The sequence below is a fragment of the Cynara cardunculus genome, unplaced genomic scaffold (assembly GCF_001531365.2).
Source record: "Cynara cardunculus var. scolymus isolate 2C unplaced genomic scaffold, CcrdV1 Un_Scaffold_2322, whole genome shotgun sequence".
Taxonomy (NCBI): Eukaryota; Viridiplantae; Streptophyta; class Magnoliopsida; order Asterales; family Asteraceae; genus Cynara; species Cynara cardunculus.
This window is the reverse complement of record NW_020201048.1, coordinates 1-23,211: the sequence shown is the minus strand read 5'-3', so window position 1 is coordinate 23,211 and position 23,211 is coordinate 1. Positions and strand designations below refer to the sequence as shown.

Genomic DNA, 23,211 nt, shown 5'->3' with positions numbered 1-23,211 from the left:
TAATTCTAGATAGCAGTGAAATATTAAAATCATAACAGTTATGAGTTAACAAATCAAGAATGTTGAAATGACCAATTCACCCTCATAGTCAACGAAAAAGTTGGATGACCGTTAGTGTAAGGGACCATATTCATAAAAACTACATACGTGGAGGTTTCTTTTCTGATAAATAAAGATAAAAGACCAAATCCGTAAGTATTGACATACCTTAGGGACCAAATCTGTAATTTACTCTAGTATCAATAAAACATTATACATACATAGATAACAATGATCTATTAGAAGATTTAATTTGAAACATAACATCCAACTTTTGGAATATATAATCTGGTTTTTGTTATGAATTTGTAGCTGCTATTAAATATTGCAGAAAAAAGGTGCCACTAAAAAAAATCATTCACGAATTTGAAAAGAAATGGTTGTATGTAATAGCTTGCTATTAAGAAGCCTAAATGTGGTATAAAGATATATAAGTAAATGGATGCAACTAAAGATGGATGAACAGACTGTTGAATAGATGTTATATATCATATCAGCTAAGCTTGATTCCCATTGCACCAATCCTTTCTTCCTCCTTGATTATAACAAGTTCAACTTGAAGGAATCAGATTATAAGTGAGGAATGAGGAGTAGGAGTGTGTAATGCATCAATGGTTGTAATGTGGGAGAAACTGGTCCGTCAAATTTTTGAAATGGTCGGTTTCCCCTTCGAGAAGCTGCACAACCTGAAGTAATCAAGTTTCATCAATAGCTTTACCTCAAATTAGTTGTAGATGAGGGTAATCAAGTCTACTTCAATTTAAATAAATAACCAAAGTGTATGCATATATGTCTTAAAACACAATTTGTATGCAGTAAGATTATTGATGCATAAAACAAATAGTAATTACCTCTCCCATGGATGGACGTTTCTCAGGGTCAACTTTCACACACAAATACGCTGTTTTGGCCATGTGATACAGTTCAAAGGGGTCATATGAATCACCCAAGCGTTGATCAATTAGATCATGCAAAGCAAGGCTCTCAACTAATGGTTCCGCCTGTATTACAAGAAAGATATTAAGACAAGAAATGAATGTATATATATATATATCATAAGAAAGATATTAATACAAGAAATGAATATATGTATATATATATATATATTACAAGATTGATTGTGATCAGAACTTATAATTAGTTTCAAACCCAAATGTCATACCCATTGTCTCAGGGATTGATGGTGATCTTCACTATTTGAACTAACAGCCTTTCGTCCTGATATTAGTTGTATAAGAGTAATGCCGTATGCGTAAACATCTGTTCTCACAGAAACCATACCATTCTCTGCATACTCTGGCGCAAGATAACTGCAAAATGTAAAACAACTCATCAATTATTCATCTTCCATCTCCTAAAGTAACTACATTCCCTTGTTAACCCCTATTTGATAATAGTACTGTACTAGTAGCTACAACAGTCTGCTTTGTATTATACTCCACTATTAATATTAATCTAACACAGTAAGAGACAAGACTATCTAAGGATATTGATTTTTTTCCAGTTTGCTTTTTCATTTTTTATACATTTTAGTTTCAGTTCGACAAAGCTTCTACCATTTCTTTTCCAGTCAGTTTAATTAATTATGCAGCATGTATGTACTCTCATAAAACATAATATCATGAAGAATTCAAGGCAATTTTAGACAGCTTCTCACCCCAATGTACCAAGTATTCTAGTCTGAATAGGAGAATCATTTGTCTTCCATTTTGCAAGGCCAAAGTCACCTAACTGTGTGAATAAACATAACTTGAATTAGAAGAAACCAAAATATGACATAATTTCTATAACTTGTCAATTAAGGTTTCAAGTGACCACTCAAAGAACAAACCAAATTATATCTCGCCCAAAGTAAAATGTAACCAAACCCGGCTTGTGAAAAATGTGTGGGAGAGAGAAAGGCAGATCTGAAAAATACTTAGGAAGGACATGAACACAGGAGTTGCTTACTTGGTTCTAGCTAGCTTCTACAGAATCCATTTTTATAGAAATACGTTTGTGTAACGAATTGAGAAGCTAACATAAAGCTCCTCCAACAACTGGAGGTCAATACTTCAGCATTCTGCATGTTTTTTTGCTTTCTACTTCCATCTCGTTAGTGCAAGATCAAATATTTTGCTTCCCATAAACTTTTTTTTTAGTTTGCACACTTTTCACAAGCCCGGGTCTGCATCGAAACAACCGCTCAACTCTTTAGACTAGAAGTCATGCCTGCATACATCCCCCAAGACCCACCCAGATATAATTGGCTTGTTTGGTTTGGTTTGATATCAATTGGTCCTGTGTGATCACCCACAGTACCTTGGGCCTGATAACTAGTAGCTTTTAGAAATACTATCTATCACGTTAAAAAGGAAAAAAAAAACATATTTGTGCTTAACAATGCAGCACCAAATGCTCTTGCCGTCATTATCTTATATAAATGTCAAACAATTGTTATACTTCTTCCATCTGTATATATGTCTCTTCATTTCCATTTAATCCTTCGCTTCCATTTTGCACCCTTTGTCAAAGTACAAAAGAAACTAGTCATGTTTCATGCCTAATGTCTAACTTTTTAAGATGCATTACAGGAACTGATTCAAAATAATGCAGTTCTTCTAACTATGCTTTCAGACCTAGGGCACTTAAATTACAACAGAGGCATGAGTTTTAACATGTGTGCACTGTTACATAAATGGTTCATGATCTACTTCCCTAGGATGTTAAAGTAGACAAGCACTCCGGAGGTACTTGTCCTCACATCCACGGACGGACCCAGAATTTTTTTCAAATGGTGACACCATATAATTAATATAGTATAATATACATCTAAAAATAATTATAAAAAATATGGTTTTTATGGTACCGATAGGGCTGTAAACGAACGCTGACCGTTCGGCAGGAAGTTCGTTTATGTTCCTTTAGTTAATAAATGAACGAACATGAACTATTTTCTTTTGTTCGTTTAGTTAAACGAACGAACATGAACAAGAGTCTCGTTCGTTCATTTATGTTCGTGAACGTTCGTTCATGTACCGTTCGTTTATATTCATTTGTTTATGTTCGTTTATATATTAAGTTTAATATATTATCTTTTATTTATTTACTTTGAATTCAAATAATATTTATTAATGTTCGTTTAGCTCATTCATTTATGTTTGTTCGTTTACGTTCGTTTAGCATGTTTACGAACGAACATAAACGAATACGAACACACCTTATTTCTAAACGAACGAACACGAACACAAAGATTTTCGTTCGTTTACCGTTCGTGTTCGTTCGTTTGTTCAGTTAAGTTAAACGAACGAACATGAACAAGCCTCCGTTCCTGTTCGTTCGGTTCGTTTACAAACTCCTAAACTTGTACCCGACGCTTCTTCAACTTTTGAAAAACGGTCTATATATACCCAAAAATAATTACAAAAAGTATGGTTTTGGTTATTTGGGCTTTGTTTTGTTTGGGTTTTAGTTGCACCATTTGGATTTCAGGGAAATACGGTAGCACCTTCTAAAACGATACGGTAGCACCGTTAACAAACCTAAATTTTTTTACCCTTCGGCCGCGAAATAATACGGTGGCACTTGCCACCCATGCCACCACATTAGGTCCGCCCATGCTCACATCCATGGGATAGATCTGTATATAAGGTGCACCACATTGTGCCTAAGTAGAAATTGAGGGGCAGGCCCGTTCCTGACATTTTATGCCCTGGACAAACGTAAAAAGAAGGCTCACCGCAAGAAACAAGGCTTTTAGCAACGACTTTTGTTGTCGCTAAAAGTCCATTTATCATTAGAAAAAATATATAACAACAACATGTTGTCACTATAACTTGTGGCGGAAACATGTCTTCGCTAAAAGACGTATCATCAAAGCTCACTTTTCTTGTAGTGACTATCGGTAAGTACGAATAAATGTTTTTCATTAGTATAAAATTGAGTATAAAAAATGCTAATAATTTACTGAGAAAATAAGTCTTATTTATCTTTATTATAGATATATAAGAAAGTACTTAAATTTACGTACTTCTTATTAGGTAATTTGAAATCAAGATTATAGAAACTATGGTTGATAAATTCTTATAAAAGGTAAGAATTTTTTTAATTCATAACAAGAAATATGTGTTATTTTGATACAAAAAGAGAATTCTTATGAATGAAGTAATCGTGAGGGTCAATGAGAGATCAATAATAAAGAAGATTATCAAGGTTTTCTAAAACAAGTAGACAAATGAGGATCAATAAGAATATGAAGGAGAAGATGATCTATTGAGATCCAATAAAAATAAATAATGAATTAAACATATAATATGCAAACTCAACAAATGATTGTTTGAGCACTTAAATAGAATATTGTGGTGTGGTGGAATTCAATGAAAAATACGTAAGTCAAACAATTGATGAAAATATTTAAATTCTATTTTTTTTTGCTCAACTAAAATAAGATATTAAGATTAAAAGTTTATGGAACATGACATATATAAGAGACATTACTAAATACTTCTAGTATAAAAAATTTATTGATTAATCACAAAACCATGAAACACGTCATAAATTATAAGAACAATATATTGATTGTCAAACAATAGTAAAATATTTTATGTAAAAGCAAAAATAGATAACAATAGTCAACAAAAACAATTAGAACGACATAACCAAATAACAATAGTCAATAAAAACAGAAATTGATAGAAATATCCAACAAAAATATATAGCAATAGCAAGCACGTGATATTAACGTTGAATTGTTGAACCACAAAAACAGTCAAACATATAGAGATGACAATAGCCAATATTTTTGCACCTTGTTAGAGATAAAAAAATAATTAGAGAGACATAAAATATTATATAATGAATGACCAATTTTATTTTATTTTTCTTCTCCAATATAATTAGTTAATATATTTTTTGGCGCTTATTATCTACTAAATTCTTTTTGCCTTTTATTATATGTTACAATTTTTTGGGTTTCTTTAATTTATTAAATTCTTTTAGACTACTATTGTATTTTAAGGAAAAAATTTGGGCACCTGATATTTTTGGGTCCTGAGCGTGCGCCCGTGCTGACCTCCCCGGGGACCGCCCTGTTAAGGGGCTATATGACTATTTATAAGGTTTTCAAGTAGATATTGTCACAATAAGATGGGCAAGCTAGAAACCTTCCATAATCAACACTAGATTACCCTAAAGACAACTGAAACCAAAGACCCTTTACTAACAACTCTAATCCCTCTTATCACTACACAATTTATTATCATTAAACCCCAAAGTAGACCCTCAACACCCATGTTTAGCGGACCAATGTCATTCCCTGTCAGTAGCAGTCTTTACTTAATATATTAACTATCACGTCTGGTACATTACGAACGACTGTCTTGGAACACACCTATGCATTTTGCATGGTCAACCTACATATCATAGGAACTGCATCCTCTGTTTCTTCATCGCCATACAAGGAAACAACAGTCGAGTACCTCAATAGAGGACTCATGCCTGACTGCTTAGTTTCCTAAGAACCTCATCGACATACTAAAGTACTAGATGAAGAAACCTAGTTGAACAACAAAGGCATTTATGTTCCATAAATGGGAACAAAGCACCCAAGCATCTGATAAATAAGTTAGTCCTTTTTCATCCACCTCCACGACAAACCAAAAATTATAGGAAAACCCATTAAAATACAAGTTTAAGCAATATATTGCTTGGTAAAAATTACCATAGGCACGAAGTCATGTGTGAGCAATATATTGCTTGGTCGAAGATCCCGATGAATGATTGGACTACTGCGACACTCTTCATGAAGAAATCTCAATCCTTTGGCAGTCCCTATAGCTATTGCATGTCTTTGATGCCATTCAAGACCATTTGCTGATTGATCTATTAATCCATGAAATAAAATAAAAAGTAGAAAAAAGAAGCAAAGAAAAAGGTGCCAGCGTTAGAATAATAGAAGAGATATGCTGAAATGAAACCTATTAGTAAAATATATTTGATTAACAAATAGCTAAAATACCAGTGATATAGGAATGGTTTTAGGAAAACAATCTAATAAGTTGCTTACCAAAGAGATGCCACTCAAGTGATCTATTGCAGATATATTCATAAACCAATATGTTAATGTTTTCCTTGCAGCAATAACCCAACAGCACCACAATGTTTCTGTGTCGTGCAAAACTCAGAACATATATTTCGGAATGAAATTCTTCAAATCCTTGTGTGCTGGCTTGTTTCCGCACCTTAGCAGCAATGATCTGCCCATCACTGAGCTGACCCTTGTAAACTCGACCATAACCTCCTTCACCTAGCAAATTCTCATCCGAAAAATAATTTGTTGCAAGATGTATCTCTGAGAAACTAAATTTCATGGATTCTTTGATATACAATTCTGTCGTCATCCCACAAGCATCACATAGAACAGGGGTAGTAGACGATCTCTTTCTCCTAGGACTTGTTCCAATGATCAGTGAAGCATTGCTATGCTTATTTCCAGCTCGAGATAGGCTACCTGCTTAAGAGATCCAAGTAATATGAGAGACTCAGATGCACTGCCTTGCATTTGAAGATATAACATTACACCTAAAGTATAATAATTAATAAAAACATACAATATAAATTGCATTTCATTCTTTACTGATTCTACAATCATTATAATATTATTCATTTTGGATGCATCAGGGTAATGAATTCATAATGGCCCATACTTAATTGAGTTGGAGCAAATTTCAATAGAATGCTATTCCAAACAATGCAGTCATTTGACGATTGTGTGCATATATACTACCGTATTCTCTTTTCAACCCATCTTAACTGGTAGGTACCATGACCTTATTACCCAACCTTCAAGTTTGTCCATTTCCAATGGTGCATTTTCCTACATCAACAGATTAAGTTAAAAGAAATCTTAAACCCAATAGTGACTTGGTGGAACTGTAGGTTGTAGGCAAAAACCAATTGGCATGAGAAATAACCAAAAAGAACCTGCTATCAAAATCTCATAATGCTTAAATGTTCTCGATGTGTCATTTCACGAGTGGTAGTAAAAAACCGAATGCCCGGACCAACGAAAGGGTTCAATAAATCCCTTGTTGCTTAACTGACTGAAATCTTCACTACTTTAAGGGGAAGTAAATAATAATAGGAAGACCTTAACTTATGACCTTTAGGAAACAGAATGGTGATAGCACGTATATCCTAGTTACATATCCTGGTAATATGCGCACCCAAAAAATCAATAGCTCTCAAAAAATCTGTATATGCAGCAGACATGATGTTCTACCTTTAGACTTAATGACTATCAAGTACTAGAGTCAACAAACATTTCCTAGATGCAAATTTAGTTGATCACGAGTTGGCAACTTCCCGTGCTTTGCTTTACTCCTTGGCGCAATGGTAGTGAGTTTCCATTAGGGGATGTGGTGGCTACAGTTGTGTACCCATCTAAAATCCTACATTTTAAACTCCCTTACTAAGCCTCCCTACTCATATATCCCTTCAGGTGTGTTTGCTTTTGTCTACCTCCACAAGAATCAACATACCAAACTAGACACATGTGTTGTCCGGTGCTTATTCTTGGGATATGGTTTACACAAGAAAGGATTCAGGTGTTCTGACCCGACCACTAATAAAAACTATATCACCATCTGAATACTTCTACTCTCCACCGATACCCAATTCTTCCCTTCAGGAGGAGACTCAAGTAGAAGAGCCAAATTGGTTGTTGGCCCCCTTGCATGAGCATGGAACTGCTAATAGAGAGGATGACTGCATGAGGTACCACCAAACATTGAAGAACCAGAAATACAAGTAGAAGAACCTGAAAACGAAGAAGCAGAAAATTTTCAGTCCCCTCACTCCTTAGTACCTAAAGACCCGCCTCTGCCTCAGAGCGTCCCTGAGGTAAGTACTATACTACACCGTTATATATAAACGAATATTTTGGATTCTTCTACTGGTTTTGAATTTGCCTGTTAGACACCATTGTGGAAAACCACCAAACAGATAAACCCAAGGTCTATCCAAGCACTCAAGAATTTCACCCCAACACTATCCTCTTGCCATATTTCAAGTAGGGTTGAAGAAGAATTGTCTGATCCAAGATGGGCAAAAGCAATGCAGGAAGAACTTGAGGCGTTAAAGAATAATAACACTTGAAACTCATCACGGGAGGGGAAAAAATCAGTGGGATGCAAATGGGTGTTCTCAATAAAATATAAGATAGATGGATCAATTGATGGATTGGTGGTAAAGGGTTTTACCCAAACATATGGCATAGACTACCCAGAAACCTTCTCACCGGTAGCGAAATTGAACACCGTTAGAGTCTTAATATCTGTTGCGGCAAATTTTGACCGGCCACTACATCAACTTGACGTGAATAATGCTTTCCTTCATGGAAAGCTTGATGAGGAAGTTTACGTGGATACTCTCTACCAGGATAGATAGGATTAGGCAGGAGCAAAATCTTTTGTAAATTGGAGAAGGCGTTGTATGGGTTAAAATAGTCACCACGAACGTGGTTTGGCCAACTCAGTTCGGCTATGAACGTGGTTATCACCAAATTAACTCTGGCCGCACCCTCTTCCTAAAACACTAACGAAACAAGGTGACAACGTTGACAGTCTATGTAGACGATATGATAATTAATGATGCGGCCGAGATCTCAAGACATCAAAAGCAATTATCTATCGAATTTGAAATGATGAACTTGGGAGGCCTCAAGTATTTTTTGGAATAGAGGTAGTGAGATCAAGAAAAGGCACATTTCTCTCCCAACAAAAATACATATTAGACTTATTGGTGGAAGTGGGATTCCTATATAGAGTCCATCCATGGAGACACCAATCATGGAGAATCACAAGGTTGGGGAATATTTGGACCAGGTGCCAACTGATAGAGTTAGGTATTAAAGACTAGTAGGGAAGCTCAGTTACTTATCTCACACTCATCCATGCATTACTTAAGTCCTAAGTGTAGTGAGCCAATTAACGCATAACCCGAGTGAAGACCATATGGGTGTTGTAATTTGAATTCTATGGTAGCTAAAGTAATCAGCAGGAAACTTAGGGGGCATGTGTTTCGCATATTCTGAAGGAATCTGATTGAATTGGAATATTGAATTCCATTGACTAAATTTCATTCCCTCGGTTGATTCATTCTTTTTCACGAAAGGAATCTTCAAAATCCTACAAATTTCACAAATAAATAACTTTAACATTTCTTAGCAACTACATGGTATTTTGATGGAATGAAATTATCTATTTTCATAATGTCAAATATGCCCTTAACCCAATATACTTTAAACTCATAAAACCCAATATGACCATCATTGACCACCTTCGACCATCGTTGATCTGAATCACCGACGGCCACAACTATTTACGACCACCGCCATCTGAGACCATCGCCATCGAAATCACTGTCGACCACCACCGCTGAGCATCGCCATTTGAATCACTGTCGACCACCACCGCTGAGCATCACCATCTAAATCACTACCGACCACCACTGCCCACGACCGTTGATCTGAACCACTGCCCTATCACTGACATCTAAACCACCATGGACCACCATCGATATGAACCATCCCCAACTACTATCGATCTGAATCACCGTTGACCACCGCCAATATGAACCACCGTCGACCATCACCGATCTGAACAACCACCGATCTGATCCATCGCCGATATGAACCACATCCGACTGTCGCCACCTCAAGCACCTCTGACCACCACCGATCTGAACCACTGCCGACCATCGGTGACTACCACTGATCTGAATCACCGTCGCACACCGCCGACCACCAACGTTTTGAACAACCACCACCGATCTGGAACTATCGTTGACCACCTCTATCTGAATCACCGCAGACCACTACCATCTGAACCACTACGGACCACCGTCATCACCGTTGAATTAGTAATGTCGTTTGGTTATTTGTGTATTTTATATTATTTTACATATTAAATAATTATTTTATTAAAATATTTTTAGTTTTACAAAAAATAAAATTTTTAAAGAAGGCATTTTGGTCATTTACTAATATTTTATTTCAATTCTAAAGCTACTATCTTGTGAACCAAACAGACAGATTTCAAATCCTTAACATATTCCATTCTAATGTCTGTCAAAACCAGGTGGTCAAACCTGATAACGTACCATTCCAATTCCTTAAAGTTAAATTCCTTTAACAAATTCGATTCCATCCAAAAACATTCTGCAAACCAAACCCCACGTGAGTTACGTGGAGGAGCAATAAACAAATGGTGGTAGCCCTGTCCAGTGCTGAGGCTGAGTTTTGAGGCATGGCAAAAGGATTATGTGAACTTGTTTGGATTAAGAAGTTGCTAACAGAGGTCGAATTTCCTCTTTACTAGGAAATGAATTTATTTTGTGACAACAAGGCTGCTATCACCATATCCCAAAACCCAGTTGAAGACAACCACCGAAAGCGTGTGCAGATAGATCGACATTTCATCAAGCAGAACTTGGTAGAGAGGATCATTCAGTTCCCTTTCGTTAAATCTAAAGATCAACTTGAGGGGGAGTGTTGGCTTAATCTCAATCTGCCAATTTTTTGAGATTTCCATTAACCTTGTATGGAAATATTAAACATGGGAATATATGTCCTCATTCAAGGGATATCACAATCATATGGTAGCTGTGTTTTTTTGTTTAGCCATAAAATAGCTTCCTAAATAATCTCTATATATTGTGTACCCTACTATTTGTGAAATATAACAGAAAACACCATTTGTGCAAAAATGTGATAGCAGTTCCTGACCTGATCCGTCTTGCTTTGATGCACAATGAATATCGTCAGTTAATATGGAACCTTGACCCCACGACTTATGCATCAATGAAGTCAGATGTTTCTTTGAAGGCATTTCAAGGTTTTCAAATGAACCAAAGGATGCAGAGTAACTATGAGAGATAATTGACTGGTCCACATTTTCCGTGTCCGGTGGAGCTGACAACTGAACATGCTTTGACCTGTAAAGAACCACTTTAATCTCGGTGTTATCTGTGCCAGTAGTGGGCTCAGTGGTCAAAATCCTTATGCTCCAATCATCTGCAACTAATGCAAGCTTGCAAAGGATTTGACCTTGGTAAAACTTCTCATCCCGTTTCAAATGCCTGTCACAAATTAAATTGAATTGAAATATAATCTAAATATTCATTAAATCAGAAAAATGAGTGTCCATCTAAAAGGACTGTAACTAGAGGGATTACGTCGTGTTGGCATAGATTATGTTAAATCATGCATGCCTCAATATCATGTGGGATGCTCACAAACAAAAGTAATAAGAATTAATCCAGCTCAAATGGACAACCATCAACTTTATCATATTTCTTCCAGCAACAATGACTGTTGTTCATAAGTTGAAAATACTTCAGCTAAAAAGTGTGGTTAACATGCATGAATTTATGTTGCCCACTGTTATTTAACATCCTTTCGAGTTTCTTTATTATAAAGTTCAAAGAATTTTATTGATTGATTAACCTAAATGTGTTGACTAAGATACACATTACAGATGGACTAGCAATCTTACCATATTTAGTATCTACAATAGAATAATACTTGGGATATAATACTACTTATGATACAAGAGATATGGTATAAGATGAAACTAATTATCCTATAAGAGATATTGGTTATGCCCCTCAAGCTGCAGGTGGGAAAAGACGTGCAACTTGGATCGTAGAAAGGTAATAGAAGTAGGAAATGATCAAGACAAAATCCAAGAAACAAAGACCTATCTTGACAAGAGTTTTAGCATCAAAGACCTTGGCCCTTTGAACTACTTACTTGGAAAAGAAGTAGCTCGAATGATGGATAGTCTAGTCCTAATCCAAAGAAAATACACCCTAGACATTTTAGAAGACAGTGGGATGCTAGGGTGTCGGCCATGCTCTTTTCCAATGGAGCAAAACTTGAAACTCAAAAAGGACAATGGAGAGCTTCGTGTGGATGCCAACATGTACCGAAGACTTGTGGGGAGGTTGCTATATCTCCAAGCCACAAGACCTGACCTCATATACTCTATAAATGTTCTAAGCCAATTCGTCTCTGATTCTCAGCAAAAACACATGGATGCGGCTACAAGGGTTCTGAGATATCTAAAGGCAACACCAGGACAACTGTTTGCTTTCCAAAGTAGGGGGAACCAAGTTAGTCACATATTGCGATGCTGATTGGCTTGGATGTTCTTTCACGAGGTCACGAACGGGATACGTCTTAATCTTGGGGGGAGCCCCGTTCCCATGGAAGTCAAAGAAACAGTCAGTTGTCTCTCGCTCCTCGGCTGAAGCCGAGTAACGTGCCATGGCCACCACCGTTAGTGAAATCATATGGATGCGTTGGCTCCTAAAGAACCTTGAAGCTAAGCAAAACGGACCTATACCCCTCTTTTGTGACAATTAAGAGGCTCAACATATCGCAAACAATAGTCTTCCATGAACACACCAAACATGTCGAGATGGATTGTTACTTCGTTAGAGAACGAGTCAAAACTCAAGAAATATAGCCACTTCACATTGATACGAAGATGCATATAGCAGATCTCTTTACCAAAGCATTGGGAACTCAACAACTTGAGTCTTTACTCAACAAGTTGGGCATGCGAAATTTACATGTTCCACCTTGAGGGAGAGTATAAATTTCCATGATGTTCTCCATGTTTCTCTCCTACTATTTTGTTGTAATAGTTCCTTATTTAGCTCTAGATTTATAGCTTTCCATTGTTAGTGTAGGAATGTATCTTCTAAAATTATTTTGATTTCCTGTTGTATTATATATAGAAAATTACAAAGAAAGAAGATTTCTTTAGTTGCACTACAAGTCAAATCATGCTTAGAAATACTTTAAAAGACCTAACAATATGTTGTTAGGTTAATGCGACATATAATACAATTAACCAAACCCTAACAATGAAGTTTTCCATCTTATCACTTATTTGAGCTCTAGACTATAACTACCAATTCTTCGATAATATGCGTTGACGAAGTTTGACAGGAAACAATATGATCCATCTTGGCATAATCTCAATCCAATAGTTCCTCGAGTCATTAATTTTTGACACATACAATAAACTTTATATGTAAAGTGCCAAATCCAACCTCGAAGTTTGCCGGCCAGTGGCTTTAAGATGCGTCGACTAGTAAAATAAAGGCAATAACTTTAAGTTGGTACTAGAAACTACAATAACAAATCTGTTGCAATATATTGAGCTAAACAGTAAGAGTTGGAAACTTCACTTGTTTCATTAATTATAATTAATTAAAGCCTACCTATCAAGGATGACCCATGTTGCATTACATGCTGAAGCCTCCTGTTGAATAATCTTTTTAGTAGGAGTTCCACAAGTAATCTTCACTTCTATGTCAACCTAAAAAAATCAGGTGGAGAAAGAAAATAACCCATAAAATGAACACATCTAATAAAGAATTAGGTGCTCAAGAAAATACATTAATTAATGGGGAGATGTGGATGAACTTGAAATGTCTAAACCAAACTTATGTTGCAATATTAGATGATAATGGAATAGGTAAAGTTAATCTAGATAACAACAAATATCTCAGCTACAGTTTGCCTGCCAGAGTAAAAAGTCACAAAAATAATGTTTTGCTAGCTTATATTGAAGGCATGTTTTTAGAATTTTCCATTTTATTTACCTTCTCAACTTTTTGCCAATCACTGAGCATGACATTCTGATACAGCGAGGTTCCAACAGTTAATGAGGTTTTCAGCATATAATCAGGAAAAGAAGAAAACGGACTCAAAAGAAGCTCGAAAGTTGGCATAGAAAATGGCGCAAACAGAAACCGACGCTGACGCTGGTCCCCTACGGCTCAACCCATGCCCAACCTCCTATAGTACAATTAGATGCAGTTTCTGCAAGCCTCCTATAGTTGGATCAGGGATGTGGTTGGATATGTAGGGTGGTTTCATAAATAATACCCCATCAAATAGATTAGCCTGTAAAGCTTTCGAACGTGAGAGTAAAGGGAGTTAGTAGCATTAGGAGAAGGGAAGCAACTTTTGTCAAGTTGGTCACAGAAAACATAAGCAACAAAGATTATCTACCATCAATGACCTTGACTTTCAAAAGGATGTTGTACAACATTAAAAAAGGAACAAAAGCATTGTGGAATCTCATAAAGGACAATGTATACATACAAAGCATGCATCTATCACATTAAGCTCTAAAAGAAATCATGTGAATTAACCACCAAAAATCAGATATCGTAATTAATTATGAACACGTACCAAAAACACAACCAAAACAAATAGGAGGAAGAACCATAGCTAGAAATAGAATTAACTAAAGTTGATGTGAGTTTAGAGTGATCTGTAGAGTTTCTAATTTAAGAATGGTAAACTCATCATCATGTCTAGGTTCAATAGTAAAAGTGTAGCACTTCGAACCGGAAAACACCTTATTATCTTTATCTGGTCATACTGTATCGTGAATGCATAAAACATATAACTTGTTTTGTATGCGTTGCCTTACCTACCTTTTTTGTATGTTTTTAGAGTACCTACTCATTACTTTTTCATACTCATTTTTTCTCTTTCTATAGTCACCATATACTAGTCCTTGTTCATTCGCATTCTTGCATAAATCAGGGGTTTATATATATACCAACAGTTGTTTTTAGATGGAGATCAGGTATGCGTACATCTTTCATCTCACCATCCGCCACACCCTACTTTCAAGTGGGATTTACTGAGTCAGTTTGGTTTTGGTTTTGGTGTTTCTTGTCTTAAATCATAGTAAGAAAACACCCTTGTCTCATTAAATGTTTGAAGAGAAAACCTCAATATAGGATACTTTAGGTATTATGAAAAACATTTATTACCCCTTCTTCTTTGCAGTCTTCTGCACTTCTCCGTAGCATTTTGACATACATCTCAAGTTTTAATTGGATTTCTTCTTCCATGGCTCTGATGTTTACTTTCTCTATCTGCATCTGGTAACCAACTGAGCAAGAAAAAGGAGTAGTTCAGCAATGCAGAACATCCAAACTAATTTAAGATGGAGGGAAGTAGAGAACTGGACAAATATTATTATATTTAAGGTGCAGTGACTACCAAATGAAATATACAAATGCATCCATCATTGTAGTGTATATAATTATGGACAAAATGTTGCATAATAAATGCTGGCATCATTAATTACACCCATAGCTCAGAAATATGATAACTCAGAAAGTATTACTACCAACTTTGAACAAATCATCACTGGTTACATATCACCAAATGTCAACAATTAATGCATGCATATGAAAACTAACAACACTTCCTATGCACGTCAAAACTCTCGTCGTATTAGTCAAGCCTCTACAACCCATAGGTTTTAAGTTCATGAGTTTAGATATATGGGGGCCGCTGTGAGTTTGTTGAACGTTTTCAAAAAATAAAATCTATTGTTGAGATAATGCTTTGAATTTCTTTTGTTTTTGGTAACTTTTGGGATTTCCTTATCATACCTAGATTAGGAAACTTTTAGTTATCCTTATCAGATTAGATTCTAGGGATCTATAAGTATCTCTTAATAGATGTTCTAGAATTATGGAGAAAATAGTCTGAACTAGTTCATCATCATAGCATCTCTGGAACTAGTGTAATATGTTTATTTCTTTCGGTATAATAAAACTTCTTCTCTTTTATTAACTTCAATCCCACATTTAATATTTTGTTTTGCTTCTCTTGATCAATAGAGGTTCTTGATTTCGTACAACAAATTGGTACCAAATCCAGTTCGGTCCATTACTCATCCGTGTTTGTAATCAAGCGAAACGATGTCACCAATGAGCATAAAAATCGACAAGTGTACAGGAAGAAACAGTTTTGATCTATGGTAGATAAAGATGAGAATTTTTCTTAAGTCACAAGGACTATGGGCATCACTATCAAAAGAGAATGGAGGCATCTGAAAAGGAACTTGCAAACGTTGAGGTCGACCATAGTCTTGAATCTTTGGAAGAAAGGTCACATTCGACGATCCTACTATGCCTGTCCGATGATGTTATTACCGAGGTAGCAGACAAAGAAACGAAAAGAAACGACATCAGGTCTCTGGTTGAAGTTGGAGAGTTTATACATGACAAAATCTCTAACTAACAACCTGCTTCTCAAGCAAGTTTGTTCGGTATCCGTATGATGGAAGGTACACCTCTCAAAGAACACCTTGACAAACTAAATAATATATTACTGGACCTTCATAATATGTGAGTCAAAATAAATGACGAGGATGTTGCCCTTATATTGTTGGTTTCATTACCATCGCATATGAAAATTTTGTGCAATTTTATGTTGTTGGAAAAGAAGCTGTGTCTCTAGAAGAAGTAAGGTCAACGCTACATTCCATATAATAGCGCCATAAAGAATCCGAAGAAGCAGTAGAAAATCATGCTGCTGGTCTAATGGTCAGTAGTGAAAAGGGGTCCGAGTCTGGGAAGAAGAAAATCAAGAAACAATTCAAACCCAAGGAACCAAAAGCGAATGACATCTGCAATTATTGTGAAGAACCCGACTATTGGAAAAACAACTGTCCGAAGAAAAAACACAAGGGCAGTTGCACAAGGTGGATAGATAATGATTTTGAAGAGGATCTGCTTCTCGTGGAAGACGTAATACCTCACCAACCTGATAAGTAGGTATTAAATTCTGGTTGCTCCTATCACATGTGTCCTAACAGGGAATGTTTCGACACCTATGAGGAATTCAATGGAGGTAACATTGTTATGGACAATGATGCTGCTTGCAAAATCGTGGGTATCAGAACCATCCAAATTCAAACAGATGATGAAAAACCAGAATCTTAACAGAAGTTAGACATATTTCACATTTGACAAAAAACTTAATATCTCTTGGAGTTTTGGAAGCTAAGGGTTGTAAGTTTTCAGGTGAAGGTGGAGTTATGAACATAAGCAAGGGTTCATCGGTGATACTCAAAGGAGTCGAACAAAACACCTTGTACATCCTAGAGGGTACTAATTGATTGATTTTGCTGGTGTAGCTTCTCCATCAAGAACTTCCCAAAATATGACTTAGTTGTGGCATATGCGACTTGGTCACATGGGTGAAAAGGGGGATGCAAATCTTATCCAAACGAAACCTTCTACCACAAAGTTGCAAACTTTGAGTTTTGCTTCTCTTGATCGATCGAGGTTCTTGATTTTGTACAACACCGATTATGGAGGAGCTTATTCAAATTTTCATATATAAACTAAAAAGGACATCTATACAACAAAATTTCTGATATGGCTCAGATACAAGTAAGCCATGAAACTTGAGTTAGACAATACAATTAATGTATCTATTAGTCTGTAATGAGTTAGCAGCTCACCACCCACAGAACTCTAACTCTAGTTGCAACTGCAATAAGAGCAATTCATAACCTTACTAGCGTCCCAAAGCTACATTGTAACTCGAAAACAACATATAGTGCTTTACATGCCTAGAAAATAGTGGAAACTGTAGCCACTAGATCTAATGATCTCATTGAGTTGCTTCAATTTGAAACGAATTTTTTTGCACAGATTTAAGAGTAGTAGAACAATGAAATTTGAGCAACAGTCCAATGATAAGAAATCATGCCTTAGCATTTGAAAGTTGAGCATTCAACTTCTAAACGAAAAACAAGAAAATTAGAAAGTTGACATTTATAAAGTTTGGGAAAAGCCACTCAGGCATACCAAAGTAATCATACTTGTTGTGGCCAAGCCAACTTCTTCGCCTTTTCTAGGACTATGTGGGTGAGTTAGAAATTTAAGCGTCAAAGATCATATTTTGTTGTAAACAGACAACGATAGATATTGACTTAACCAAGTCTTATAATTTAGAGATATGAACAAAAACTTAGATTTTAGACTAAAACATGAGTTTGCAAAAATCGATGTTCGTAAGTTTTTTCAGTGGACATAAACCTGGCCATTCTCTTTACTAGGATCAGAGAAATTAGTTAGATCTTAGAAATCAAAGAATTGACTGACAACTGAACTTTGTTAATTGAACTAGTTATATTCACATAATTTATGATCAAATTTGTATAACTAAATTCAAGTATGGAATAGTAGTTATTTTGGATTTTTGTTATTTGTCCTAACAAAATCTTAAATACCAACTTAATTATCTCACAAGCTTGGACGTGTGTGGGTGCTTTCTAATATAAAAAATAAACAATTATGGGTTTGACCTTTTATGGTTGTTTATATTAAAAGGGTTAAAATTTGTAAGAAGCTTCATTAAAATATAGAAACTCATACAATTTTGTTGTTGCAAATATGCAGCTAATGTTTTCCATCACATTTGTAAGAAGCTACAATTGTATGGGATAAGCAATCTAACAAACACTTACATGGATGTGAGACCTTATGCAGAACACCAAACACCACAATGGTATCTCCCCTATTAAGGAAGCCCTTTTGGGAAATAATGCTACTGATAACGTTCTCAAACTCCTGCTCATTTCGATCTCTTGTCGCATCAAAGGCCAAAATCACACAACCCATCATCAAAGACTTATTGTCTTCCATTCCTACAACAACAATCGTTACAGACCTCTTCAACCAGTCATTTTCTTTGTAGAAGAAAACCAATCTTCCGAAAGAAAGAAAACAACTTATACCTCTTTCTCTATACAAAAGAACAAAAATCATTGTAAACAGTACATTCCCGGTATATGTTATGATGCTATAAGCATATTCGGGGTTGGAACAAGAACTGCTATTCTGCCGTCCAAATAACGACCGAGAGCTATGCAAATGATGACGACCAACAAAAGTAGAAATGTTGTAACATGCATGATAAAGAATGTTCCACAGATATACAAGATGCCTACAGATTCAAATCCCACAACACGGGTGGGAATATTGTTAGTTTCTAATTAAAACCTTTGGCTGACCTCATTCTACTTTCACAAAAATTAAGAGGATCCATGAGGGTCAATCTATCAAAAGCACTTGTTCTATTTTCCTCATTTGTTACCAACAAGAAACAAAAAATATGCTGAAATAATCCACTAAAGGGATCATAACTTAGATATAGTAGTATATATGGTCTTTTCCTATACAATAAAGTTATGTATCGTCCCATACAATTTTGCCCTTGCAAATATGATGATCCTAACAATCATCCTACATGTATTTTTTTTTTTCTTTCTATATTTTACATTCTTACGAGTTTGAATTTTGCACTAAAAATAGTCCTTATCACTAATTTCGATAACAATTATCTATTAAATAAGAGATATTTTAGTCTTTTCATTTATTTTCTTTAAGTTTTTTATAGAAAAAATTATTTTATATCATTTATATACATACATACATACATATATATATATACATATATATATATATATATATATATACTTGGGATCATGTGAGACCAACCTGTTTTCGTGAGACCTGTGAGACCACTTTTTTATACTTGAAACTTCACAATAAAATGTTGTGAAGGTAACCTTCACAGTGAAGGTTCAGATTTTTCTTACCTTCACAGGTTCAGATTTTTTTTACCTTCACAATGTTTTTGCTGTGAAGTTTCAAGTATAAAAATATGGTCTCACGGGTCTCACGAAAACAGACTGGTCTCACGTGAACCCAACCATATATATATATATATGTATATTAAATAATACTATTTTTTATTTAATATAATATTATATAATGTTTTATATATACATACATAATTTTCATACACCTCAGAGTAAACTCTCCTCACCCCCACATCTTTTTTAAGATCTTATTTATAATACTCAGGGGTCGTTTATCAAACATTTATTCAATAATCGTTTATTGGTAAAATTTAACACTATCATCTACTTACCAGGTAAGACTCTTGGTCTTTGTCTCACTCTTACCGGGTAAGATTCTTGATCCTTATCATATTTTATTTTGGGTGTTATTTATTTATACATCGTTTGTTTTTGTTTTTGTTTTTCTTTCCTTTTAATGTGCATTTTCCTATTATGTATTCGTGTTTCTTCTTTTTGTTTATTTATTTTCATTTGTAGTCGTTAAGGATAAAGTTTGTATTTTGATGGTTGGACACATTATTTTTAGGTTAAATGTTATAGTGTGGAATGTGACACTAAGTCACCACTATGTTGGCCAACGTAAATTCGATAAAATTTGAAAAATATCATTTCAGCCACCCGCATTATTGTGTTATTGAATATCAAATATTGGAGACAAGATTGAGGTTTGAAAGACCAAAGAAGATGAACATAATCTAAATGACAAAATCAAGATAAGACAATCCATATCTTCGTACTTCAAAATGGCTACCTAAAGACATACATAGATGAAAGCAAGAGGCTAGACTTGCATGAATGAGTAGATGAAAAAACAAACCAACCTTGGAGTCAATGGATGATTGACTCTTTTGGATAAAAAGCTTCTATTCCCTTTTCTTCTACATTATAAAAAACCTCTTGCAATGTAGAAAACTTCACCTACTTATCTATAAATTTTATTTTTTTAGATAATTGTAGTTGTAATTTGTTTTCAAGTCTTTAATTTACGACACTGCTCACCACTGTGGCGACAACTTCCAGTTTATTTTCAATGCAAGTAACTTTTCAGTGTTTCTCTTCTTCAACTATGTTATTTACTTTAAGTAATAGCTAAGCACGCCCTTGGACTTTGGCGTGAGTCGAATCTAACATTAGTAGGTAACACATGGGTGTAAACTACCAAGCACCATATTTATACCAAGGAATACAAGGAACAAACTAACTACAAAGCTTGTAAACCTACACTATAAAGCAATGTAAAATATATTAAGCATAAGGACTTGAATACAACATTTTTGACTTAACAATTTCCCCCTTTGGATTCAAGTCCAAAAACAACAAATTCTTCAGATCTTTAAAACTTCAGATTTAACAACAATGATCTTCAAAATTCATTCAAAAGCTTAACAAACTTTGATATTTGAGCACTTTGACAGATTTGATCTTTCAAGAAAATAACAATCTCCTCCTTGATAAAAACTTTTCTATACTCGACTTTCAAACATTCTTCAAATTTTCAGAACTTTTACAATCTTCTCCTGAACATTATAGAAAACATGTAATATTCCTTTGTAATCATCTTTAATTTTCTTTAAATCTCCCCCTTTGAATTAGATTAGAAATAATCTTCACATTTACTCTTTTTTAACAGTAACTCCTCCTTAATCACAATTTGATGATAAATTTTCAGCAATCAACAATAATCTTCATTCATTTTTTCTTTCTCCTCTTTGAATTTTAAGCTTCACTACCCCTTTCTCATAAATGAGTCAAATAGATTCATTCATTTAATATACACTTCCCCTTATGATGTGAATGAGGAGCATAAACATCATACTTTGAAATGAATGATAATCAAGAATTTTGCCGTTAATTCATAAAGTTTTAGGCAAATCTTTTCAAATTCACTTATTTAATCTTTTCAGATTTAGGGAAAGTTCTAGTTTCAACTTATGAAACCGTTTTCAGTCTTTTATAAACAAATTTGGCCTATGAATACAACAAATATATTCAGTACAACGAATGTACTTTATATATGAGACTTTTTGACATTTATCTCATCAGGACTTCCATTCAATCATTGATAGCTTGAGAAAGCGTATCTATGAATGTTAAGATAGAATAACAAATTTACTATGAAATTTTTGCAGTGTAGAAAAAGAAAGTGTGTGTCCTACTTTATGATCAATGTTCATGAACATTCAAGATCTATGACAATCTTCATTCAAAAAACATTAAGAACACTTGAGAGGAAAAGTCAAACTAGTCAATATGTTTATTTCTCTTGAGTATACATAGATGTTACAATAAAGCTCCTTTTTATTACAAAAACCCTTACAAGACGACCTATTTATAGGTCAAACAATAAAAACACAAGTCAAAGTCAAACATGACTTACAAAGTCAAACCTTCTAAAAATACAATATTAAACCTTTCAAAACGAATACAATTAACTCTTAAATTCAATCTCAACATTCTCCCCCTTTGTATTCAGGCTTGAAAATATTTGTACTCTTTGAATCCCTTTTGAACTTTGATGCTTTAAGCTCTTTATGACTTCTTAAAATCTTCAATGTAATCTTCTAACATTCTCTGCTTGATGATCTTCAAATAATCTTATTTTGAGAAAAATTTCCAAACATTCTCCCCCTCGAATGTAGAACAAAACAATCTTCTCTTTTCACAATGAAGAACAGTAACAGTAACAGTCTTTAGAAATAATCTTCAAGATATATTCTTCAAAGAACTTCTTCAGAATAACAATCACTAACATTCTCTCCATTACTAACATTCTCACCATTGAGAAATCTCTTTCAGTAAACTCTTGTTATGATGATATCTTCACATTCAACTCTCTCTCGACATTGTAGCACACGAATAATCTTCAATCGTTGCATTCACACTCCACGAGTCTTTTGCCGATTACCGATCTTCAGAATTGATTATTTCATTCATTATATCATACTCCCCCTTATGATGAAATAAGAAGCATTTGCATCATACATCAAAATGAATGAAATTTTTAACGTATGCTGTCAATTCATAAAATTGTAAGCAGATCTTTTCAAATCCACTTGTATAATCTTTTCATATTTTGAAGATGGGAAAAATTAACCAATTTCAACTTATGAAATTGTTAACAATCTTATAAAAAGATTGACCTGAGAATATAACAAATATATTAAGTACAATGAATGTACTTCATATATGAGACTTTTTGAGGTTCATCTCATCAAGACTTCCATTCAATAATCGATATCTTATAGAAAATATATCTATGAATGTTATGGCAAAATAACATATAAATTGCAAATTCTGTGTAGTGTAGAAAAATAAAGCAACTAATGCTTATGTTTAAGCTCAAAATGATAAATTATGTGGACTACACACAATTCGTGATCAAAAAGACTTGAAGGGGTCCATATATCCTTCTTTTTCAATATCAATTTTCTTCGAATGAGAAACTGATAGATTGTGAGCTGTGTGCCCCAAGTGTTATTGAAACACTTATCTGTTAAGAGACAAATGAGTAGCTGGTGGGGTTGTGACAAGAATTGGCCTGGGCTTTGCCTTTTTCAATATTAGTCTCCAAAGAATCGAAAACTAATAGATTTCGTGATTTGCCCGGATTATAGAGGTTAGAACAGGATTCTTTTAATCTTTTAATCCT

General features: G+C 34.7%; 1 protein-coding gene across 1 annotated transcript; it reads right to left on the bottom strand.

Annotated features, from left to right (window-relative positions):
- Window positions 1-647: 647 nt before the first annotated feature.
- On the bottom strand, window positions 648-13,821 carry LOC112502992 (serine/threonine-protein kinase CDG1-like). The gene is made up of 9 exons (XM_025107034.1): window positions 13,693-13,821; window positions 13,309-13,406; window positions 10,802-11,154; window positions 6,083-6,526; window positions 5,738-5,898; window positions 1,697-1,770; window positions 1,202-1,349; window positions 891-1,040; window positions 648-725 (listed from the first exon to the last, which is right to left on the bottom strand). Exons 1-9 carry the CDS (start codon window positions 13,819-13,821, stop codon window positions 648-650), a joined length of 1,635 nt encoding a protein of 544 aa, XP_024962802.1.
- Window positions 13,822-23,211: the final 9,390 nt, after the last annotated feature.